At 39.9% G+C, this 20006-nt stretch overlaps 2 protein-coding genes across 5 annotated transcripts in view; both read right to left on the bottom strand.

Moving 5' to 3' along the window:
• The window catches only part of epha7 (eph receptor A7), an 84710-nt gene extending 76538 nt beyond the window's left edge, over positions 1-8172 (bottom strand). Inside the window, exons 1-3 of one of the 3 annotated variants that reach the window (XM_082505286.1) lie at positions 7728-8172; positions 6194-6258; positions 4967-5636 (exon numbers count right to left, since the gene is read on the bottom strand). In XM_082505286.1, the coding sequence (XP_082361412.1) occupies positions 4967-5636; positions 6194-6258; positions 7728-7821 (829 nt within the window). In that variant the 5' untranslated portion in view covers positions 7822-8172. Of the gene's footprint in view, positions 1-4966; positions 5637-6193; positions 6259-6607; positions 6779-7727 lie in introns of those variants that run through there. The other 2 variants (XM_082505287.1, XM_082505288.1) reach the window with 2 other exon arrangements.
• LOC309689155 (uncharacterized protein) overlaps positions 1-20006 on the bottom strand; it is a 318224-nt gene that overhangs the window by 196153 nt on the left and 102065 nt on the right. The window lies entirely within an intron of this gene.

Genomic DNA, 20006 nt, shown 5'->3' with positions numbered 1-20006 from the left:
TCTGAACAGTGTCTGGGAGGCTGTGGTTGCTGCTGCACGCAATGTTGATGGTGAACAGATCAAAACACTGACAGAATCCATGGATGGCAGGCTTTTGAGTGTCCTTGCAAAGAAAGGTGGCTATATTGGTCGCTGATTTGTTTTTGTTTTGTTTTTGAATGTCAGAAATGTATATTTGTGAATGTGGAGATGTTATATTGGTTTCACTGGTAAAAATAAATAATTGAAATGGGTATATATTTGTTTTTGTTAAGTTGCCTAATAATTATGCACAGTAATAGTCACCTGCACACACAGATATCCCCCTAAAATAGCTAAAACTAAAAACAAACTAAAAACTACTTCCAAAAACATTCAGCTTTGATATTAATGAGTTTTTTGGGTTCATTGAGAACATGGTTGTTGTTCAATAATAAAATTATTCCTCAAAAATACAACTTGCCTAATAATTCTGTACTCCCTGTATAAAGCTTAAATATCTTCATGAAACTTGTTTTTAATGCTGCTCAAAGAGTCTAATGCATGCACTCAGTTTTCAGGATGTGTGAATAAGTTAAGTAATCGGAATATTAATGTTCAAACTAATATTTACTAACCCAGGCTCTCACTTCTCATGCTGTAGTGGATATTTAAAAATGAGGCTCTGGATATGAACGTTATACAAGTACCATTTATTCCAGCTTGGCAAATCACGATTTTCAAACATAGTTTCCTTACTCATGCCTTAACTGTGGTTTAGTCTCTACTAATGAGCAGGAATTAAAGCAGAACATCTGGATAGGAATTGTCAGGAAGTAAATTCTACATCTGTTTTCAGCAGTGTAACTTTAGCTGAAATGTAGCACAATATTGCCCTTTTTATTGACCTAAAGCACTGTTTTCTTTTCTACGGAACCTGCAATTCCTATTTGTATAATTTTCTCCACCTATATAAAGCACAGAGAAGCAGAGTTTGGAGGTAATACTGAAGAGCCTCAAAATGCTAGAAAATAGAAATGAGGAGTAGAGTGTTCATGCAAAAAAAAAAAAAAAAAAATTTGGTTAAAGTAAGAAGCACAACACCTCCAGACATGGTCTAATTTAATTATTAGATCATTTTTCAAAATTACCTTGCATTAAAAAAAAATATTTTCTTTTTCAATCAAAAGTTCAGAAATGGCTCCATCTGCGATTGTATGAAATCAGCTATTCTATCGATGTCTAGCTTTTTACTTGATAAATGACTTTAATTATTACGTTATTATTGGGCACAGCGCTGAATGCTTTTGTTTTTGTCTCGGGGTCCTTCCCTAAGTGATCACTTTTAAGGTAGTGCCAACAGGATTGGTGGAAACATTGTGAGCAGAAAATAATACATCTTATCTCAGACTGCTACCTGCCAGGCCAAAACAACAAGTAGGAAAAAGCCCGAGGCTGAGAAAGAATGCTACTATTCACAGGAAGCAGGCACTGGCAGTGACAGCATGCAATCCCATCCATCACCAATTTATTTCAATCTTGAGTGATTTGGGTCCATTTGGGTCTCTTGTGATATTCGACACATACCTATCATTTGCATAATTAAGCTCCAGAGCAGTGGCAAAAGACAGCCATTTGGTGTATTAAATTCACACCTTATCAATCAAGGGAGCATCAAGATGTATGAGGACCTCCTGACTTCTTGGCCTCATTTGAAATGCTAAATACAGCCTTTTCTTCAAGCCTGGAGCTAGACCTGGCTGCCTGGTGGCTTCCATACACGTAAGCTGTCGCGGTCAGATCCCAGCCCTTTCCCTCAGGGGGTTTAATCATCAATCAGTCTCCTACTAACTTCTGTCTAACTCCCTGACAGTCAAGATGGATGGTGCCAGCATTTACAGGATGCTGTATCCTCTCATTAGTTCTCTAGTTAGCATGCACCGATAGCAGTGAGATATGGCCCGTTTTATCTGTTTTCCACCAGACAGCAGTCTCTCCCTTTTCTGGGACAGGGTCAACAGTTAATCATTTCTCAGGCACTGGTTACTTAGTACCACAATGATGCGATGTGTCAAAATTGGACAACATACATTCCCGGGATTGAGTGAAACAAAGACACCAGTGTCCTCCCACAAGAGCCCTCTTTCTGTTTAAACGACTCAGTGGCTCCATTGCCACCAGTGGCCAGCGCTAAACAGAACCAGCAGATGAATGGGCGCTTTTTTCCCAACACGCACTTCTTTGCAAAATGAAGCCTTCGCAGGCTGCGGGGACACTTCAACTGGCCTTTTTCAACAGCCATTACGCTGAGATCACTGAACGAACACGGCGCAGATTGCCACAAAAGAGTTAACAACGGACTGAGGGGGGGGGGGGATTTTGTGTGTGTATGTGTGTGGGTGAGGGTGGGGTGGGATGGGGGTGGGGGCAGAGATGATGAATGAGTGGATCACAACAACTTTTGGAGAAGGCCTTTGCATCCACACAGAGGCTCCTCAAATTACATGAGTGACAGCTCAACTCACTTACCCCACCCCCACCCTCCCAGTGCCCGCTTTATAATCATAGCACAGTTGCTCATTCTAAAACAGGCCAGTTAAGAAGTGTGTTAAGGAGTCAGTTTTCTTTACAATAAGTGCTTGTCAGATAACTACAAACCAAAGTCACCTTTTGGTTGTCATTATTCAAGGCAACACATGCTCAGCAAAGATTGAATGTAATGGAAATTATTTTCACGTGTTTACAAGACCACTGTAATCCTGGCTAGATCCTTAAGTGGCTTTAACCTGTTAGGAACAACTAGAATGTCAACAACCCATTAACGGTTAGGTGTAGTGTCAGTCACTTTTTATGCAATCTGTCCCTATCTAACATACCCAAATGAAAAGATTATAGCAGAATAAAAGGAAAGCCAAAATACATGTATGAGACTTTAATTGAAGGATAACATTATTTCAAACATGTATCCTTTTCACAAATAGGGCTTTATCTCAGCCAAAAACAATAACTAGAAAGATCTTCAGAGATCACAGGGTTCGGGATTAGGACTGGTTGACCTTGACAGGCAAAGTGTATTTCACTAAACAGCAGAATCATTTAGATTTGCAAAAATCATTAAAACTTTCCAAACCACTAAAATGAACGAGCACTCAGATGTTTGCTCTGTCAGGAGTTGGGAAAGCAAAAACTGAACCTATTAGTAGTACAACACAGAAAATACTAAACTTCCCTGTGCTTTGCCCCTCTGTATAATAAATTTTTCCAATGTACCAAATGTATAAACAGACATATGTTGGCAATGCTTCATTTTAACTCTTCACATTAAAAGCCCAGGAGTTAACATATCAACAGAAAAAGATAAAGTCACAAGATAAAGTAGGCTACTTTTACGGCACTAAGACAAACTGGTTCAAGGATCTCACTTATTCTTCCTACGGTCACAGATACTTGGACTTATTGCTCTGCTGTTCAGCTGATAGAAATACTTTGAATAGCTTTTAGATTGTTCTATGTGGAAACTACTGAATGGACAATTTGATGTCAGTGGAGCAACTGGAAGAAGTGCTGATGGTGCACTGTGATTCTCATTTTATTTAGATTAACTACCCCTTAATACAAAAGCATCTCATGCCTCAGTAGAGATAAAGCTCATAAAGGTGCAGTGTCAAGACTGGAATCTTGATCGGCACACGCATTAAGGTGCCTCCATCCCTCGGGTTTTTAACGACTAAAGGATAGACTCATTGTGCTGTTGCCCACATCTGCAGGTTATTTGTTGTAGTTGACACTTTAACAGATTAATTAATAGAGACATGCAACCATCTTTTGTTGTGAGGACTCTGTACCAAGATGTAATAAAAGGTAGTTAAAATGACTCTGACAACCCAGAGCAGTTGGTTGTTCTGCTGCACCACACTCCCCATGGAAATAAATTGTGTGCTTTCTTTCAACCTGAGTGCACAATCGGATCTTATGTGTGCGTATAAGAACAAAAGAACAATAAGAAGGGGTTTTGTGGGGTCGGATAAGCGATAGCCTCCTAACATTAGCACAACTTGAGGCAGGCTGTGTTGCTCTAAATTACATGGTCTAATATATTTCATTAGCACACCTCCCTCAGAGGGGACCCTAATGGATGACAGCATGGCATAAAAGCTTGTCTGCCAGGGACACTAATTTGTTCTTAGACGCATTCCGTTCAATTATTACTGGATGCTGCTCCTTATAAGCTGCTTAGATTGAGGTTGCTCGCTTTGCAAAAAAGAAAAAGTTTGGCTAATAAGGGGCGCTGCTTAGGTTCCGTGACCCAAGTACCTAAGTCGCCCTTCTTTTAATCTGCAGTGATTTCTATCGCTCAAGTCAGGTGTCTACTGGAAGTAATCCTCTGGGAGTTCAGAGTGACAGAAAGCACATTATCGGTAATTGTAGTGGAACACTCGGCACCACAACAATCCAAAAACCAGCCTCCCTTCATAAATATCCCGAGGCCGAAATGCCACAGGACAGCGGCAATTTGTTTTCCCACTCTGTCTGGGTCATTTGGCCGGGTCACAGAGAATACTGAGTGACTGGATGGACTTCCTCTAGACCTGTATATTCTGCTAGTGATTGTCTTGGCTTCCAGCCAGTAACACAGAGGGAAGTGTTGGGAACTGCGGAGCTAAACTCAAGATATTATTTAATCCCAGTGTCAACAGAGTCATGTCAATAAATTAAAACCCTCATAATCAAATTATTAGACTTTATGCAAGTTTATTCCTGTCAAACCAGCTCATGTAATCCTACTATCACACACAACTATACGTCCACTGGTGCCTAAATTGTCATTCACCTGTTTTGCATAATCTAATCACAAATACTATTAAGTTCATTACCTTTTTTCCTTATTTTTTTCATTTATAAAATGAACTGAATTATTTATAAAATGTTGTTAAATAAAAAAAAGTCTGAGAATTTCTCCCAAAAATTACATAAAAAATAAATCAATAAATGAGTGAAAGTGACTCACGTTCACATGCGTCTCCCTTCTGATGAAATCCAGCTTTGCATATACATTTCCCAATGGGCACTAGCCATTCCCCCTCAGCACTGCAGTGCATCTTAGGAGAGTTATCGGCTTCCTCCTCGGCATCGCTCACGCACATACCCTCGACCTCCACCAGTGAGGAGAACTCTGATCCCGTCACGGTGTCTGGGAACGTGGCCAGGTTCTCGATGATAGACCAACACTTCTTGTAATAAACTTTTACAGAGACCAGGGCGATGCACGCTCCTACATCCTGGAAGGCCAGGTAGAAGCCCCGCCTGGACAGGGGGCCAATTATGCGCACTTCGGTGTTCAGCTTCATCTTCCTCTCGCCTAGGTCACCCTGAGTGAAGCTTTCATCTGCTGCAATTGTGTCTATTTTCACGTACTGGTTCTCCCGTAAGCTTCGTCCTACCTCTGAATCTGTTTCCTGGTAATACAAGTTGAATGTCTCCTTGCAAGTGCCCACCACACCAGGTAGGCTGTTACAATCCCTCAAGGTGAATTTCAGCTCCACAAAAATTCTCTGGGCATTGCCCTTCTCTATCCAGTTAGTCCGAAGCCAGTTATTCTGATTGGGTTCCATGACTTGGCAAACCTGGTATGTTCGGATGGGTGTATAGTTCTCATCCAAGCCGCTTATCTCTTCCCACTGAAAGAACACAACACAGATTTGTACATGAATGCATCCACACAGAAACAAACTTGAATGTGAAAGCAATAACAGAGATAGGTGTCTAATGAAGAAACTTAAACTGCAGGTGATTACACTGTAACGAATACGACAAAGGTTTATGAAATATAGTCATTTCAGACAGCTTTATATACAAAAAACTGCAGAGAAGGTAGATTATCCGTTTATCGCACAAGCACATCTTTAAAGAATGATGGTGCTCAGTTTATCTGCTGGTGCTCACATTATTTATTTAAAAAGTCTCCCCCCCACACACACACTTTAATCAGCAAGTTAGAAGTGGTTTGCTTGAGGCCTTTGTGCTCTGAATGCCAAAAGCCGGCAGAGTTTAGCTGCAGAAAACAGCCTCTTGCATGCTCCATCTTTCCTCAGGACAGACCTCTCTTGAGCAGAGGACTATAGCACATACATATTATTATTCCTATCACATATGTGAGACATCACAGATAGCAGGGGAAAAAATCCAGATATATGGAGCACATCCGCATGCACTCGATGCGGTTCTGCAGACTTACCCCATTGGGAGGATAGGAGATCCACTCCAGTTCTGTCTGCTGTGCCTTGGAGTCCAGTAGAATCACTAGTGACAGGAAACCAAGAAGCAGGTGGTTAAATCTCACCAGGGCATCGGGCCTTGGAATTACTGATAGGCCACACGTCTATACAGCACAAACCCGCGACCTAATTTCTGCCAGCAGAAAAATAGAAACGCAGAAAGGAAGGTATACACTGCAGCAGACAGGTCCTCATGCTTGGAACTTTCTAGCTCACTATGAAAAACACTAACGAAACATATGTAATAGGAATCACTACAAAAAAAATAAGCATTTGTATCTAATTTATATATTTTCCTTTTTAAAATTAAAAGTAATTTTAGCATGAAAGTTGTTGCCTTACGAAGAAAGTAGCTCTTATTACCCTGGACTTACAAGTGCAAAAAGATGAAGGCTATTTTGAGCTCCAGACGGCCACAAAACTACAGCGAAACAATGTGTGACATGCGGCGTCTCCGCAATTTTAAAGGACGGCGGCGACGAAGAGGGCAGTGGGGACGCGTGCGAGAGCGCAGAGCGGCACCGCGGCGGCTTCCCGAAAAATGGAGGAAGTTGTTTCAATTGTATTTAATATTAGCAGACATTTACATCACGACGGGGAAGGGAAGCGGCCACGGTGCACCGCCGGGGGAAAAGTCAATCAATAAAATGAATATTTACTTATTTGTTTATTTTTTGCATATTTAAAAAAATAAATCACGTCTGATGGAGGTCTACGAAATCCCACATTCACCTGTGATTTACAATTCCTCACACCATTCCAGCATCTACGGTTATTACACTGTACTTTCCGCTATGAACACCAGTTCCTGCGGCTGACTTTATGCTTTTACTAACACGATCGTAAAATGTCATTTAACTCAATTCTGGCTAAATGAAGGCGCCAATTATTAGCTGTTATCGTGTATCTGAATTCCCTTCCATTTTAGTCTTCGATTGCCTTGACTCTAGACGACTTGAAAGTCTAAGGCAGATCATGTCTCCGCATCGTTCCACTGGATTTTCCTTCCAGGAAACAAGAACAGACACGACTGTCAAAAGCCGAGGACACTTTGGAGGAAATAACGCTCCGAAACTGCGTCCTGATAGAAGGCTTACTCACTTCCAGCGAGGCGAGACTGCTGCTGAGATATAAACCCACTTACGCCTGACAGACCGTTAATCTATAACAAGCAGGTTATTTGTACCGATTACCCACTGATGCTGGAACAAAAAAAAAAAAAAAAAAAAAAACTAGAGCCTCTGCGCCTATTCTACAGCGTTTAGTTGCCGTGCGTAAAAACACCAAGAGACCGCTTACACCAAAGCCTGGTAGCAGACAATTCTGTTATGCCTGCTCAGCTATCACCTGACATTAAAATTCCGAGTAACTAAAAGCAAAAAGAGATATTTTTCTTTCAATGTCAGGACGCGATGTGCTGATTTTTGACATATTTATGTTAATGTCGTCTCCAACTGCAGTGGGGTGGAAGAGAGGAAAACTTTAGGAACTTACCTTCCTTCGCATTCTGTGCTTCACCGCTGTCTACATAAAAGCATAAATGAAGGCAAAACGTAATCCACAGACACGGGAGAGACCTGGAGAGCATGGTGCAGCTGTGGATTTCAATCTAGACCGTAACTAGCTTTGCCACCGTCTCGCGTGCTTCCCATTGACGACACTGAATCTGCTCTATGTACAACAATCCACTGGTCTCCACTCAAATATCGTCTGCTGCCGCTGGGAGGAGACTAAAGCTCCACTCGTGTCAGTTAGACGGACGGACAGAGGCATTATCCAACAGCAGCGCGAAGAAGGGAACGCAACAGACATGGAGAGCCAATACGAAGATGGAGGTGGAGTTTAAGGGGGATGAGCAAACTGGAGGTCCACGGCTGTGGAAATGTTGTCAGGAAAAGGGCAAGGGATTTTTTAGTATAGTGGATGTCTCAGCTGAACTCTACACGCACTCACACAATACAGCTCTAGTGAAAAACACAGACTTCCGCGGCGTTTGGTGATTTAAACTTTTATTAATTTTTCGGATGATGTCACGGTTGATTTTGTTTTTAATTAAAGGTCCTCTGGAAATCAGTTCAGACACTGTGGAGAGGAGACAGTCAAACATCTAATCTGTAAACTCGTAATAAATCTTCACCTTCAGTTAAAAACTGTTATTTTGTGTTGTTGGTTTTTTTAGCTTCTGTGAAGCACTTGTCATTTTTATCTGGAACGGTGCTATAAAAACAAAATTTACTTACTTACTTTATTTCAATTATAAACAATAATATGCTTAAAAATGAATTTCATCGCTCCCCCTGGGTCTGAAGCAACCTCACCACAAAGAAATATCTGAAGCAACCACAGCCTCTGAACAAGTGCTGACACATAATGTGTTAAAGTACTAGTAATCCTTCATCATGATGTTATTCAAGTGAAGAAAAGATAAGTGGGCGAAGTCAAGAGTATTTATAATGTAGTTTAATTGTTATGTTACTGATTTTCAACAGATTGCCTTTCCCAGTGTGCTTTCATTTCCAGCTGTGTATATTGATTAGCCCATATATCCGAGTGCATGACTGTATGCCTTTTCCATGAGATAATGCAGTTAGAGTGTGTGTCTCTTTAAAGTTGGTTTTCCTGGTTTTTCCTAGTGTGTGACTTATATGTGATTGCAATGTTTTGTTTCAGCTCAGCTTCATTCAGTTAGAATTTTATTAGAGTCTAAAAGCACCACATTTGTGTTCAAACAAGATTTTGTCTGGCTATGTGGATGCTGGATGTATCACAAGCAACACAAAAAGGCTTCAGCATTGTGTGTGTGTGTGATTTGGCCAAATTTACATGTTAAACCAACAGCACTGTATATAGTGTCTGTTGTATATTACTGTGTTTTGTTAAATGCACCTCTGGCTGAATCACTATTTTATTTTTTGGCCATTTACTGTTTCGTACTGCTAAACTCAAAGAGGACGTCTGCTTCTTAACTCCAGATTTCTCATTATTGGACTTATCCAGACAAGCTTTGCATGATCCACAGTTCAAAATAGACCCTCTATGACTGTCTTATAGTAGGTCTGGGCACAGCTCCATCAGTTAACCCTCTGCCCCAAACATTTAGTTTTAATTCCATCTTCCACGTGTGACTAAGATGACCACCCATATGGAAAAGAAATAGAAAAAACTTATAAAAGACTTGCATCAGATTTGCTTCATATAGTGAATCATATAAGGCTTACATGATTTACTCATGAAAGTGGCCACTTTCTCATTACTTTCATATATTGTTTTAGTAAGTATCCAAAACATACAAGTTTCATTTATATGATTCTTCAAGGGATCTTATATCCGTTTTCACTCTTGTATGCTTTTCATACAAGTTTCACACAAGACAGATACAAACTTTATAAGATTTATATATATCTTTTCCATATCTTTTCTCTGTGACATCATACACAGCCAAAAGTAGAAAAACGCTGTCTGAGCATTTCTGAACTTTTAGTTCATGTGTTTCCTTGTTCATGCTTTGAGCCCATTATTTTAAACATTGGATAAGATTACTGAGAACATCCACAATTGTAATATAAATAAAAGAACAGAGGGAGGGTGGCTTTTCCAGGCTTTGATAAATGTGCTATGTACAGATGTGGAGAAGGAAAACAGAATGACTAGATTAAAAGAAAATCAAAGTATAATTAAAAAGTTGCGTTTCAGGCTGAGTGGAAGTGGGTTTCCATTGCTTCCTGGGTTCTTATAGGTAAAGGAGTCTTTAATGTTTGAGCCAAATATAGCATTTGATGGAGAGACATTAAATGGCGTTTTTAATCTGTGGAAGGTCACCTTAAGAAAGTCCCACAGAGACAGGCCACTCACACAACAGGACCTGTTTCATTACTGCTCCCGTGCTTCAGAGACTTTCAGCTTAAAGATGGACCCACCGGGGGTCTTTAAGTAACAAACAACCATAAACAAAGAATAAAACACAATTAAAAAGTCTAAAGTTAATTTCCCGCTTTCTCAGATGACTTGGCATATCACTTAAAAATTAAAGCATAAAGCGGCGCTCATTATCCCTTTATACATACAGCATTTGTTGCAGGTCACTTAATCTCCATTACCTCCCAACAAGCAAAACAACTGTAATTATGCCCCACAAATATTGATTAATAAACTGTGTACATAAAAATGGACGGAAGCAGACAAGGACTCACTTCAAGGTTTATTTACTTTTGCTTTTTTTGTACGTTTGTTTTGTTTGTTTATTATGCAAATTGCACCTAATCCATTTTGTCCTTGATACACAATGGAGTCCTGCATGTATGTATTTCATAGAAGATTGTTTGAATTCATCTGGATTAATGTTACCTTTTTTTTATACACACACACACACACACACACACACACACACACACACACACACACACACACACAGAGTTACATATATTAGCGGCTGATGTGCCCATCTATTCATTCACAGCAGTTTTCAAAATAATCTTGACTGACGTTCAAGGAATGCAATCCCAATCAGGCATCTACCAGCCATAAGATGGATAACATGGACAGCATCACCACAGCCCTGCAAACAGCTCATTTCACAACAAGGTTCCTGAACCTTAGATGGGCAAGGATGAAAATCAAACCAGTCAGGCCTGTCAGTTAGGAAAGGGATCAGGACTGATAACATCTCCTTCTTCAGTGAAAAGAAAAAGATCCCACTGCTGATAGGGCAGCCAGTGAAGAGTCTTTGGAGCGCTCATCCAAGCACATGACTTCCTCAGTCATTACATAATTTTATGAAGGCCTGGAGAACATAGACTGAAGACCTTCACAGTTAAATTAAGCTCCGGTCCTACCTGCTTACCCTGATGCCAACAAATATGTCTGGAAGTAAGTTCTCCCTCCATGCCCTGTTTGGAAAACACATTCTCCAACTACAACTAGAATCAACCAACATACGCTATTATCAGGAGAAGTGTTGTGCTCAGCTGAGCACCAACTCCCCAAAAGTCAAAACAAATGAGAGGAAACAACTTGAGGTCTCAGAAGTCACTAGTATGGAGGACGAGATGTTCACAATTACAGTTGTAAGCCAGTGGCATTAGAAAAAATACATAAACCTGAGGTATATTTACTAGCAGGGCCATGCCATGGGCCAACATATGGAAGATTTAACAAGAAAGTCTGAGATTCCTTAATAGAGCAATGTATCTATTTATGTATCTTAAGTCCATGTAAATTTGATCTTTTGAGTGACTCAGAAATGAACTGCCACCATTAACTGCATCCATAACCCCAGTTTACTCTTATAATAGAGCACAAATCAGGTATGATACAGATGACATCATGATTGGTTCTGTGCAAGCTGGCAGAGGTTTTGGAGTCACATAGAGCACAACTAAATTACACGAGTGCATCAACATCCCAATCACAGAGTCACTTAATCAGGTAAGCTGTTGGGATACAGAAGCAGGGTGAAACGCCTTCTCCTATCCAATGGAAAGTGGCTACAGAGGTGTCACTGGAAAATCCATGCAACAACTAAGGCTCTTGGCATTAGCGGAGCCATGCAGAGTACGAAAGTGAAAGAATGGCTAAAGAGTCTGGACAAGGCAGTTTCTGGCTGTGGCTCAGGAATAAATGCAAAGGGGGACAGGAAAGGATCTATACAGCAAGCTGCAGGAAGTAGTAGAGCAAAAATCCCTATTGCTGCAAAAGGGAGCCAAACATCTGCAAGCATCTGCATCATGTGGCTCACAGCTGATGACCCTGTAGCTGACTTACCAGCATCAGTGGAGTTGCTTCATGATTATCCATTTTCATGTTCAGTCCAGGGTCATGAGTGGGCTGGAGTCTATCCCAGGTGACACTGGGCAACAATCCATCCATTTGTGCTTTTATAATAAGAGAAAATATATTTATATATACTGATGAATTCATTTGCATGGGAATCTCAATGATGTCCCATGTCCTATAGAATGCAGCATGTCGATTCATGCTGCACTCCTGTTCATAGAAACAAGCTGTAGACACAGTATGTTATGAGACAAACACTGATCACATTACCACAGCTAACTTTTAATCTCTTTCACCTTGTGAGTCTAACTGAATCTTTCACTGTGGCCATCTTTCATCTGAGCCATCCCGGCATAGCACAGTGTGCGCCGTCAGTATCTTGGCATGTCCGCTGGAAGCAGTCAGTATCTGGGATAAGATTTCCTATAATTTCTAAATACACATAGAATTTTTTAAACTGTTTTTCTTAAAATGAAATTAACATTACATCATGGCACTCACAGAGTGATTGATAAATTCCATTGGGAGTTCACATGGAAACTAAAAAACCTTGTGCCTTGCTTGTAGATACTGCAAAGCCATATGTTGATATCTGGCATCACATTCTTCTAGAAACTGATAGGTTCATAAACATGGCAGCTGTGGCCACCTGTGACAAAACATGAAGTGTGTAATATGTCCATTCACCAACCCAGGATTCTTTTTCTTACCTCCTGCGTGTAAGCCAATGCTTCTTTCTCTCCCTACAGTTTTTATACATAGATACAGACCCTATGCTGGTTTTACAGCGAAAGCAAAATTTTAACGCAATGCTTAAGATCCAACTGTATAATTGGGGTAGGTCTTGTGAATATCCTTAATTATCATGTAATTTAAATGATACTTTTAATTTGCATTCAGTTCTATTTTATTTATATAGCACCAAATAACAACAACAATTTCCTCAAGGCACTTGATATTGTAATGATTATGGGAAGGGAAAAGTCCCTTTTAACAGGAAGAAACCTCGAGCAGAATCAGGCTCAGGGAGGCGTGGCTATCTGCTTCACTAGTTGGGGGTGAGGGGAGGAAGACAGGAAGTCTTCTGATGCCCGTTCTGAGCATGAGACATTTGTGTTTTATTAAGTACTTTCATTATGTAATGTCCAGAAAAGTTTAGGGCTCTAAAATGACTGACATGATGGGAGCTCATTATCCTGCAGCTGCTTGTCATTCTTTCCACTTTCAAACTTTTATCATGAGATATTAAAGTATGATGCGAGTACACTCTCAGAAATAAAGTTAAAAGTCTTTGTACTTTTCTTGATCTTTTGAAGTTGCAGTTAAGGGGCATGTACACCACCTGATTGTGGGATAAGAATGTAAGTTATATTAAGTTGCATTAAAAATTGAAGGCACGCTTGAAGTGTAACAGTTAGAAATCAGATGCATGCATTTGTCTCGCTGTAACAGTCTGGCTATCTAGCTGCATGCAACACTGCAAGAGCCTGACTAATGAGATATATCTCCCTAAACTGGAAGGTGTCTGTTTCACCTGATTGTACATAACCTAAGAATGTTCACTGTTGCCATGGCATTTGTTAATTAAAAGGTTCCCGTTATCCTCAAGTGGAAGTGACACTATGCATCAGATGTATTATGTGACAGTAATGAAGCTGTTGTTGTCTGGCCTTGTTTCTGACAAAATCATAGTCTAACAGAAAATAAGTGAACGTCCGCGATGAATCAAAAGGTTATTCTGAGGCAGTTAGTGCTGTGAGACTTTGCATGACTGCATGCACCAGCTCTTTGTCAGCAGAGCCTTTTAAACTAATTTAGGTTCAGTAGGTGCTCTGCCACAACAGGCAACAATGACTTGTTGGAGGGAGTGGCTGCAAGAACACACAGCTGTTGCAACATGATGTACTGAGACAAACTGCTGCTGCAGACTGTGGACTGACGAATCTAATGAAGTCAGTGTTTTCTGTGATATAGTATTAACAGTTGTAAATATTTTAATGGCAATGAATACAACTTAAGGCATGGGAAGCAAACAGGTTTACCTTTTTTTGGCTACTGAACAACAACAACCTGTTGCAGAGTTCACATTGAGCTAAACCACAGTATGCTTCTTTGTTGTTTGTTTCCTCTGTGTTTGACTGGTTAGAGAAACACTATAATCCTAATTATCTTATCCTAATCAAGTTGCACAGGATGAGCCACTCTGTATCAGTGCTCCTTTGGAAAGAGTCTTAGGTACGTATATATTAGGACAATTCAATTACGTCTGCACACGGAAAAACACAAAACAATGTAACTTATGCAGTTAAATAGAAAAGATGTGCATAATATATTATATGATTCTGCTGGGTAGCATAACAAGACAGTGAACTGGTAACAGAAAACACATTAATATTACACAATGTGTCAGTGAAATCTACTGTGCTGGCTTAAATTTCTATCATTCAACAGTGCAGTCTGCTGATTGAGATCAGCTGGGCTAATGGATGTCTGAGTTTTTATCTCTGTGCACGATGTATTATTAGTAAAGTTAATACAGCTCATGTTCTGTTGGGCTCAACGTTTTACCATCTCTGCTCTTCATCTGACATTTCTGTCTTAAATCATATGATGTTAGTTACATAATGAGTAAATGGACTGGTTCTGATATAGTGCTTTTCTAATTTAATCCGATTCAATTCAGTTTTATTTATACAGCGCCAAATCACAACAACAGTCGCCTCAAGGTGCTTTATATTGTAAGGTAGGCCCTACAATAATACATACAGAGAAAAAACCCAACAATCATATGACTCCCTACACAGCAAAATCTCCAGTGTTAAATTAACACTGGAGAGTGTCTATATGGGTCCACACCTCTGAGTGTTAAATACAACACTGTTGAGTGTTAAATTAACACTTTTCACAGTGTTATATGTTTAAAAGTAACCTAGTCAGTTTTGAAGATTAACAATGACTAACACTGAGCAGTGCTGATTTTCTAACACTGGAAAATAACTCAAAATGTTAGAAATATTCCAGTGTTAGAAAATCAGCACTGCTCAGTGTTAGCCATTGTTAATCTTCAAAACTGACTAGGTTACTTTTAAACATATAACACTGTGAAAAGTGTTAATTTAACACTCAACAGTGTTGTATTTAACACTCAGAGGTGTGGACCCATATAGACACTCTCCAGTGTTAATTTAACACTAGAGCTTTTGCTGTGTATGAGCAAGCACTTTGGCAACAGTGGGAAGGAAAAAAATCCCTTTTAACAGGAAGTAACTTTGGGCAGAACCAGGCTCAGGGAGGGGCGGCCATCTGCTGCGACCGGGTGGTGTGAGAGAAGGAAGACAGGATAAAAGACATGCTGTGGAAGAGAGCCAGAGATTAAAAACTAGTAAGTTCAATTTTCTACTCCACTTATGCACTCAGTGCTTACCTCATTCACCCATTCACACAAGCATTTTGTGTGTGTTTTCTCTGAAACTGGAAAACAGCTTGGGGTTCAGTATGTTGCCCAAGGATACTTTGCATCCCGAGTCATCTATTAACTTTCCGATTAGTAGATGACCTGATCTGCCTCCTGGGTTACGGTCAAATAGATGTCATTTCAAGGCAAATGTAAACATGTCTGTCTGAAAATAAATAAACATATATGTGTAAAAGTTGTGAAAAGTGTTCTGAATAAAAGGCAATGTCAGACAAAAGCCAACAAGTAGAAGTTCAGCGTCTGCATCACTCAGTAGATCTTAGGAGTAATTCAAATGGATAACTGGAGCTGGAAGGCTTTGAAGGATTATTGTGATTATTTACTGTGTTTACAGCAAAAAATGGGAAAATTCAAAGTGATGATATATACAATAATTAAGTTACATATGATATAATTCAGATTCAAATATCCTTCTAGATGCAGCCTTTGGAGGCATGCAGTCTTGGACTGCTTTCAACAGTTGATTTTTTATTTTTTTTATTGAAGCATATAAACAAAAATTAAAAAGCTTATTTTTTCAGTGGGTGATTGCCCATTACTTCTCTCAGGGTGTGTGCAGTACACTGGTATTTGGATTTTTGACACACATATTTTCAAAATCTTGGCTCTAATCCCTCACACTGTACATCTGAAGTGCTACGGTACCAATAACCTGCTTCATGGTATTGTTAACCAACCATAAACAATGTTTTCACACCTGCGGTCAGTGGAAAGTTTTAGTGCCCCATATTGTTCCAAATTGTTTAAGGCTATTTTCATTCCCCAAATCACATTAGGCAAGGAAACGTGTATGAAGGATAAAAGCACAACCTGTATCCATTCCAGAGAAATCTGTTAAACATTCGCCAAGCGTCCTCATCAGCAGGCAGCACTTAACTCCTCTCCCAGTGTTTCCTCCCTCCAGGCTCGAATTACACATCTTACACAGACTGCTGAGATGTGTAAAGAAGTTGGTACTTCTGTACACTCTTGTTTCCGTGCACCTCTCAGGCTTTGTCAGTAAGTAGCAAACAAGCCTTCCAGATCCAGCAGCAGTCTGCTCCTGGCATTGAGAAAGCTGGGTGGGGGCAGTCTGAAGTCTGCCTGTCAGGACCCTAGAGGAAAACACCACCCAGAGCTTTAATAGCGACCATGAGAAGCAGCCCAGAGGCCCTGTCAAATGGCAGTTTGGTTGTGCAAGCAGGCAATTTGCTTCTTTTTATAGATCGGTAATATGGAATAGTTCTCTCGGAGGAAATCTCAAGTGTTGAAAAATCAGCTGGTATTGTTGTGGAGCAGCTCAAAACCATTTGCACCTGACACCTTTTTGTTGATATGATCACATTCCAGCTGGAGTCTGTCTGTGACTGTAGTCAACTTTTTGAAATGCAAACCACCAGAGAAAGTGCATCATCAAAAGCAAATCACTGCACACAAGCCCCCCACCCCCCAGAGGTGCCGTGGGTCACAATTATGAAAATGGGTTCATCAGGAAACAAGGAAGTACAATAGAAATCTGCATTTCTTTGTGATCCAATTAGGAGATTCAAAGAGAGAAGTTTGGACTTTTATTTGTTAAGCACATTTCTGTCTTGCTCTATTTTTTTGGTTGCATAGATAGAGCAGAAGTTTGAGGTGTTGCATCTTAGTTAGTGGGTTACAGCATGTGTGATATTGGAGCTTCAGAATGAACCAAGTACTCATTTTTTGCCACAGTACAGTGGCAAAAATGAGTTTTCTATAATTACAGGAAGAACAAGAGCCAGAGTGCAATATGAGAAACAAACAGGGCCAATGGAGCCTCAAATGACTCAATGTTCTCACTATTCATAAAACACAACTGTAGTAATTGAAATATCCACATTAAACGGAGCCACATGTAAAGACAACCCTTTTAAATTCAGTTTGGTATTATCATTGAAACTGAATTTAATTAAAGTGCTAATTAACAAGCCTGCTGACATAAGAAGCTGTTTTTATGGTCCAATTTCAAATTATCCCAAGATCACAGCTCTTTATTCACTTTAAATACAACGGCTTTACGCGAAAATTACTTTCAGCGAGTGAAATGTGAAAAAGACACCACAGTGTGCTGCTCTGATCACTGCCAGTGTCAGTGCTCTTTTCATTACAATTATGAGCTTGCTGAAACCGCCTTTGACAAATGAAGACATCCAGACGTCTGCATTCACGAGAAACATGTGGACGCTTTCACTCCGTATCATTCATGCACGTGTGACGAGACTGGTGCTTCCACTATCGTCATGTCATTTGTTTATTTAGGAGTGATTAAAAAGGCTTCCCTTTAGCTTCCTCGCAGTCCCGCAGTTGAGACGTCTGAAAATAAACAGAGAAACCTGAGCATTAGTGTTGGCGTGCACTGCTTGCCCATAATTTAAATATATATATATATATATATTATATAGTTTCTTTGCAGTCCATGTCCATGCTTAATCCATGCCTACCAACCATTTATATATGGCACTATTTACTATTGTTTTTAATTGCTTTGAGTTTAACAGATGCAAATATGACCATGAACTCTCAACAGCACTTGATCAACTTTCGCTAATTTACTTATTATATCTAGACATGATTTTTGGTAACTAACTTAGCACAACCCCCACCCCTTCCCACTGGGCTCTGGCAGTTCTAATGTTAAATGTGACCTATTTGCTGTATTGGTCAAACACCCTGCTCCACTGCATTATGTCTGCATGCACAAACACAATTATAGATCCTTTGTGCAAATTGCAGGTTTTTTTTTCTATGCTCAAAAAGCCATTAGGTGTCCTAGAAATCCAGAGAACAGGCAGATTAAGTGATATATTGTTTTAAGGTATATCTTCCTTCAGGAGTTCTTACATAGTTGGTTTCAGATGGTAATAACAAAAGAAACCTCAATATAGTTTCTTTCAGTAATCACTTTTTACATTTTTTTTTTAGGTTTTAGATGGCCATTTTGGAATACTGGCTACACAGTTTAGCAAAAAGACTTTTTCAGCTGCTCATTCAGCTATAAATCTCTTTTTATGATGTGAAATAGGATTAACAGGGCCCCATAGGGCTGCTATCACCCTGCTCAGGTACTGAACACATTAGACTGTTAGGAATACTCTATATCACCGACATCCAAATGTAGCAGCAGTGTCAAGTTACTGAAGTGCCTACAGTAAATGAAGTCCAGCGTCAGGGTACAGGGTGTTGGAGCCAGTTAGGGTTTCCAGTGGTATGAAAGAGAAGAAGGTGGCCCCCATGATTCTGAAGGATGGGCAACAGAAAAGTGTTTTATTTCACTGTTTCTCCAGCTGCCTGTGCTGCAATGCTGACAGCATCCAGTTTGGCCCGCGTCTCCCCAGGGCAGTCTGTCGAACGGCTGTTCTCCACCAAGACACAGCCTTTAGCCATGCGCCATGCTGCCTGTCTGGCACTCACCACCCCTGAGAAATAGACATCCTCTTTTTTCCCCCCTACAATTGCTCTTTAATCAGCTGCCTGCACAATAGGCTGACCAGTTTAACATGCAGCTGAAGCTGTTGTTGGTATGGGAAAATTAAATTCTGTGTCCAAGTCTGTTGTCTAACGTCCAAGTGATTTTTTTTTTTTTTTGCTCCAATTCTCCTCAGGATGAAAAGTTAATTTTAGTCTCTCCTCTGAAATATCTAGCAGACAAAGGCCATTTTGAAATGACTTCATTGTGCACAAAATTACCATAGCTGACGGCATGCAACTTTATTAATATCTCTGCAAATATCAAAAACACCTAAAGTTCACGCCTTGTGTTTGTTTGACTCTATACACATCTACAAATATTACCAAAAAAAAAAAAATTTAAAAAAGAAAATGTAAGACTTTATCATTTTTAAGCATGGTAAGATAAACAGTAAAAACAGAGTAAAAACATCTATAAAGGCATAGGTCTGTTTAAGGATGTGCTTAAACTTAATCCTTATTCCAACAAGTCTGGGGTTTAAGCTAAAACTCTTTGGTACAATCTAGACAAAGGGTAGCTAATGGTTAGGACTGTAAGTATGTTCTTACATGTAACCAGAACCCAAAAAAGGTCATTGAGTCACTGGTGGATATTAACAGGATTAATTATATATCCTTTATATATATAATAGAAAAATCACTATATTCTAAGCTAGATATGAATACCTGGTTAAACAAGGCACGCACAAAAGAATAAACTCACTGAAGAGTTTTTACCATGATATTGGTATAAGCACTACGCCTGCATATTACTTTACATGCCTGTTAGTGGTATGTGAGGAATTTAGTCTTCTTCATCTTCTAAGTCAGAGAAAATGTGTGTAGTACTCAGCAGGTTTCTGCCAGGCCTACAGCTTTGCTGCAGCGAGGCAGGAGCCCTGGGAGGAAACCCACTATCATTATAACATCAATCGCCACTTGTCTCTTTCTACGCCTTCCTCATCACCACTCATTTCAGCTGCAGTACATCAAGACTGACTGAGGTGGAATATAGGAGCAGGTAGCCATCCTTTAACACTGACTCCAGCCTGTGTGTATATATTAATGAGATGCCA

The sequence above is a fragment of the Aulonocara stuartgranti genome (genome assembly GCF_965226115.1).
Source record: "Aulonocara stuartgranti genome assembly, chromosome: 15".
Lineage (NCBI taxonomy): Eukaryota > Metazoa > Chordata > Actinopteri > Cichliformes > Cichlidae > Aulonocara > Aulonocara stuartgranti.
Note: the sequence above shows the minus strand (reverse complement) of the source record. Positions and strands in the feature narration are given on the sequence as shown.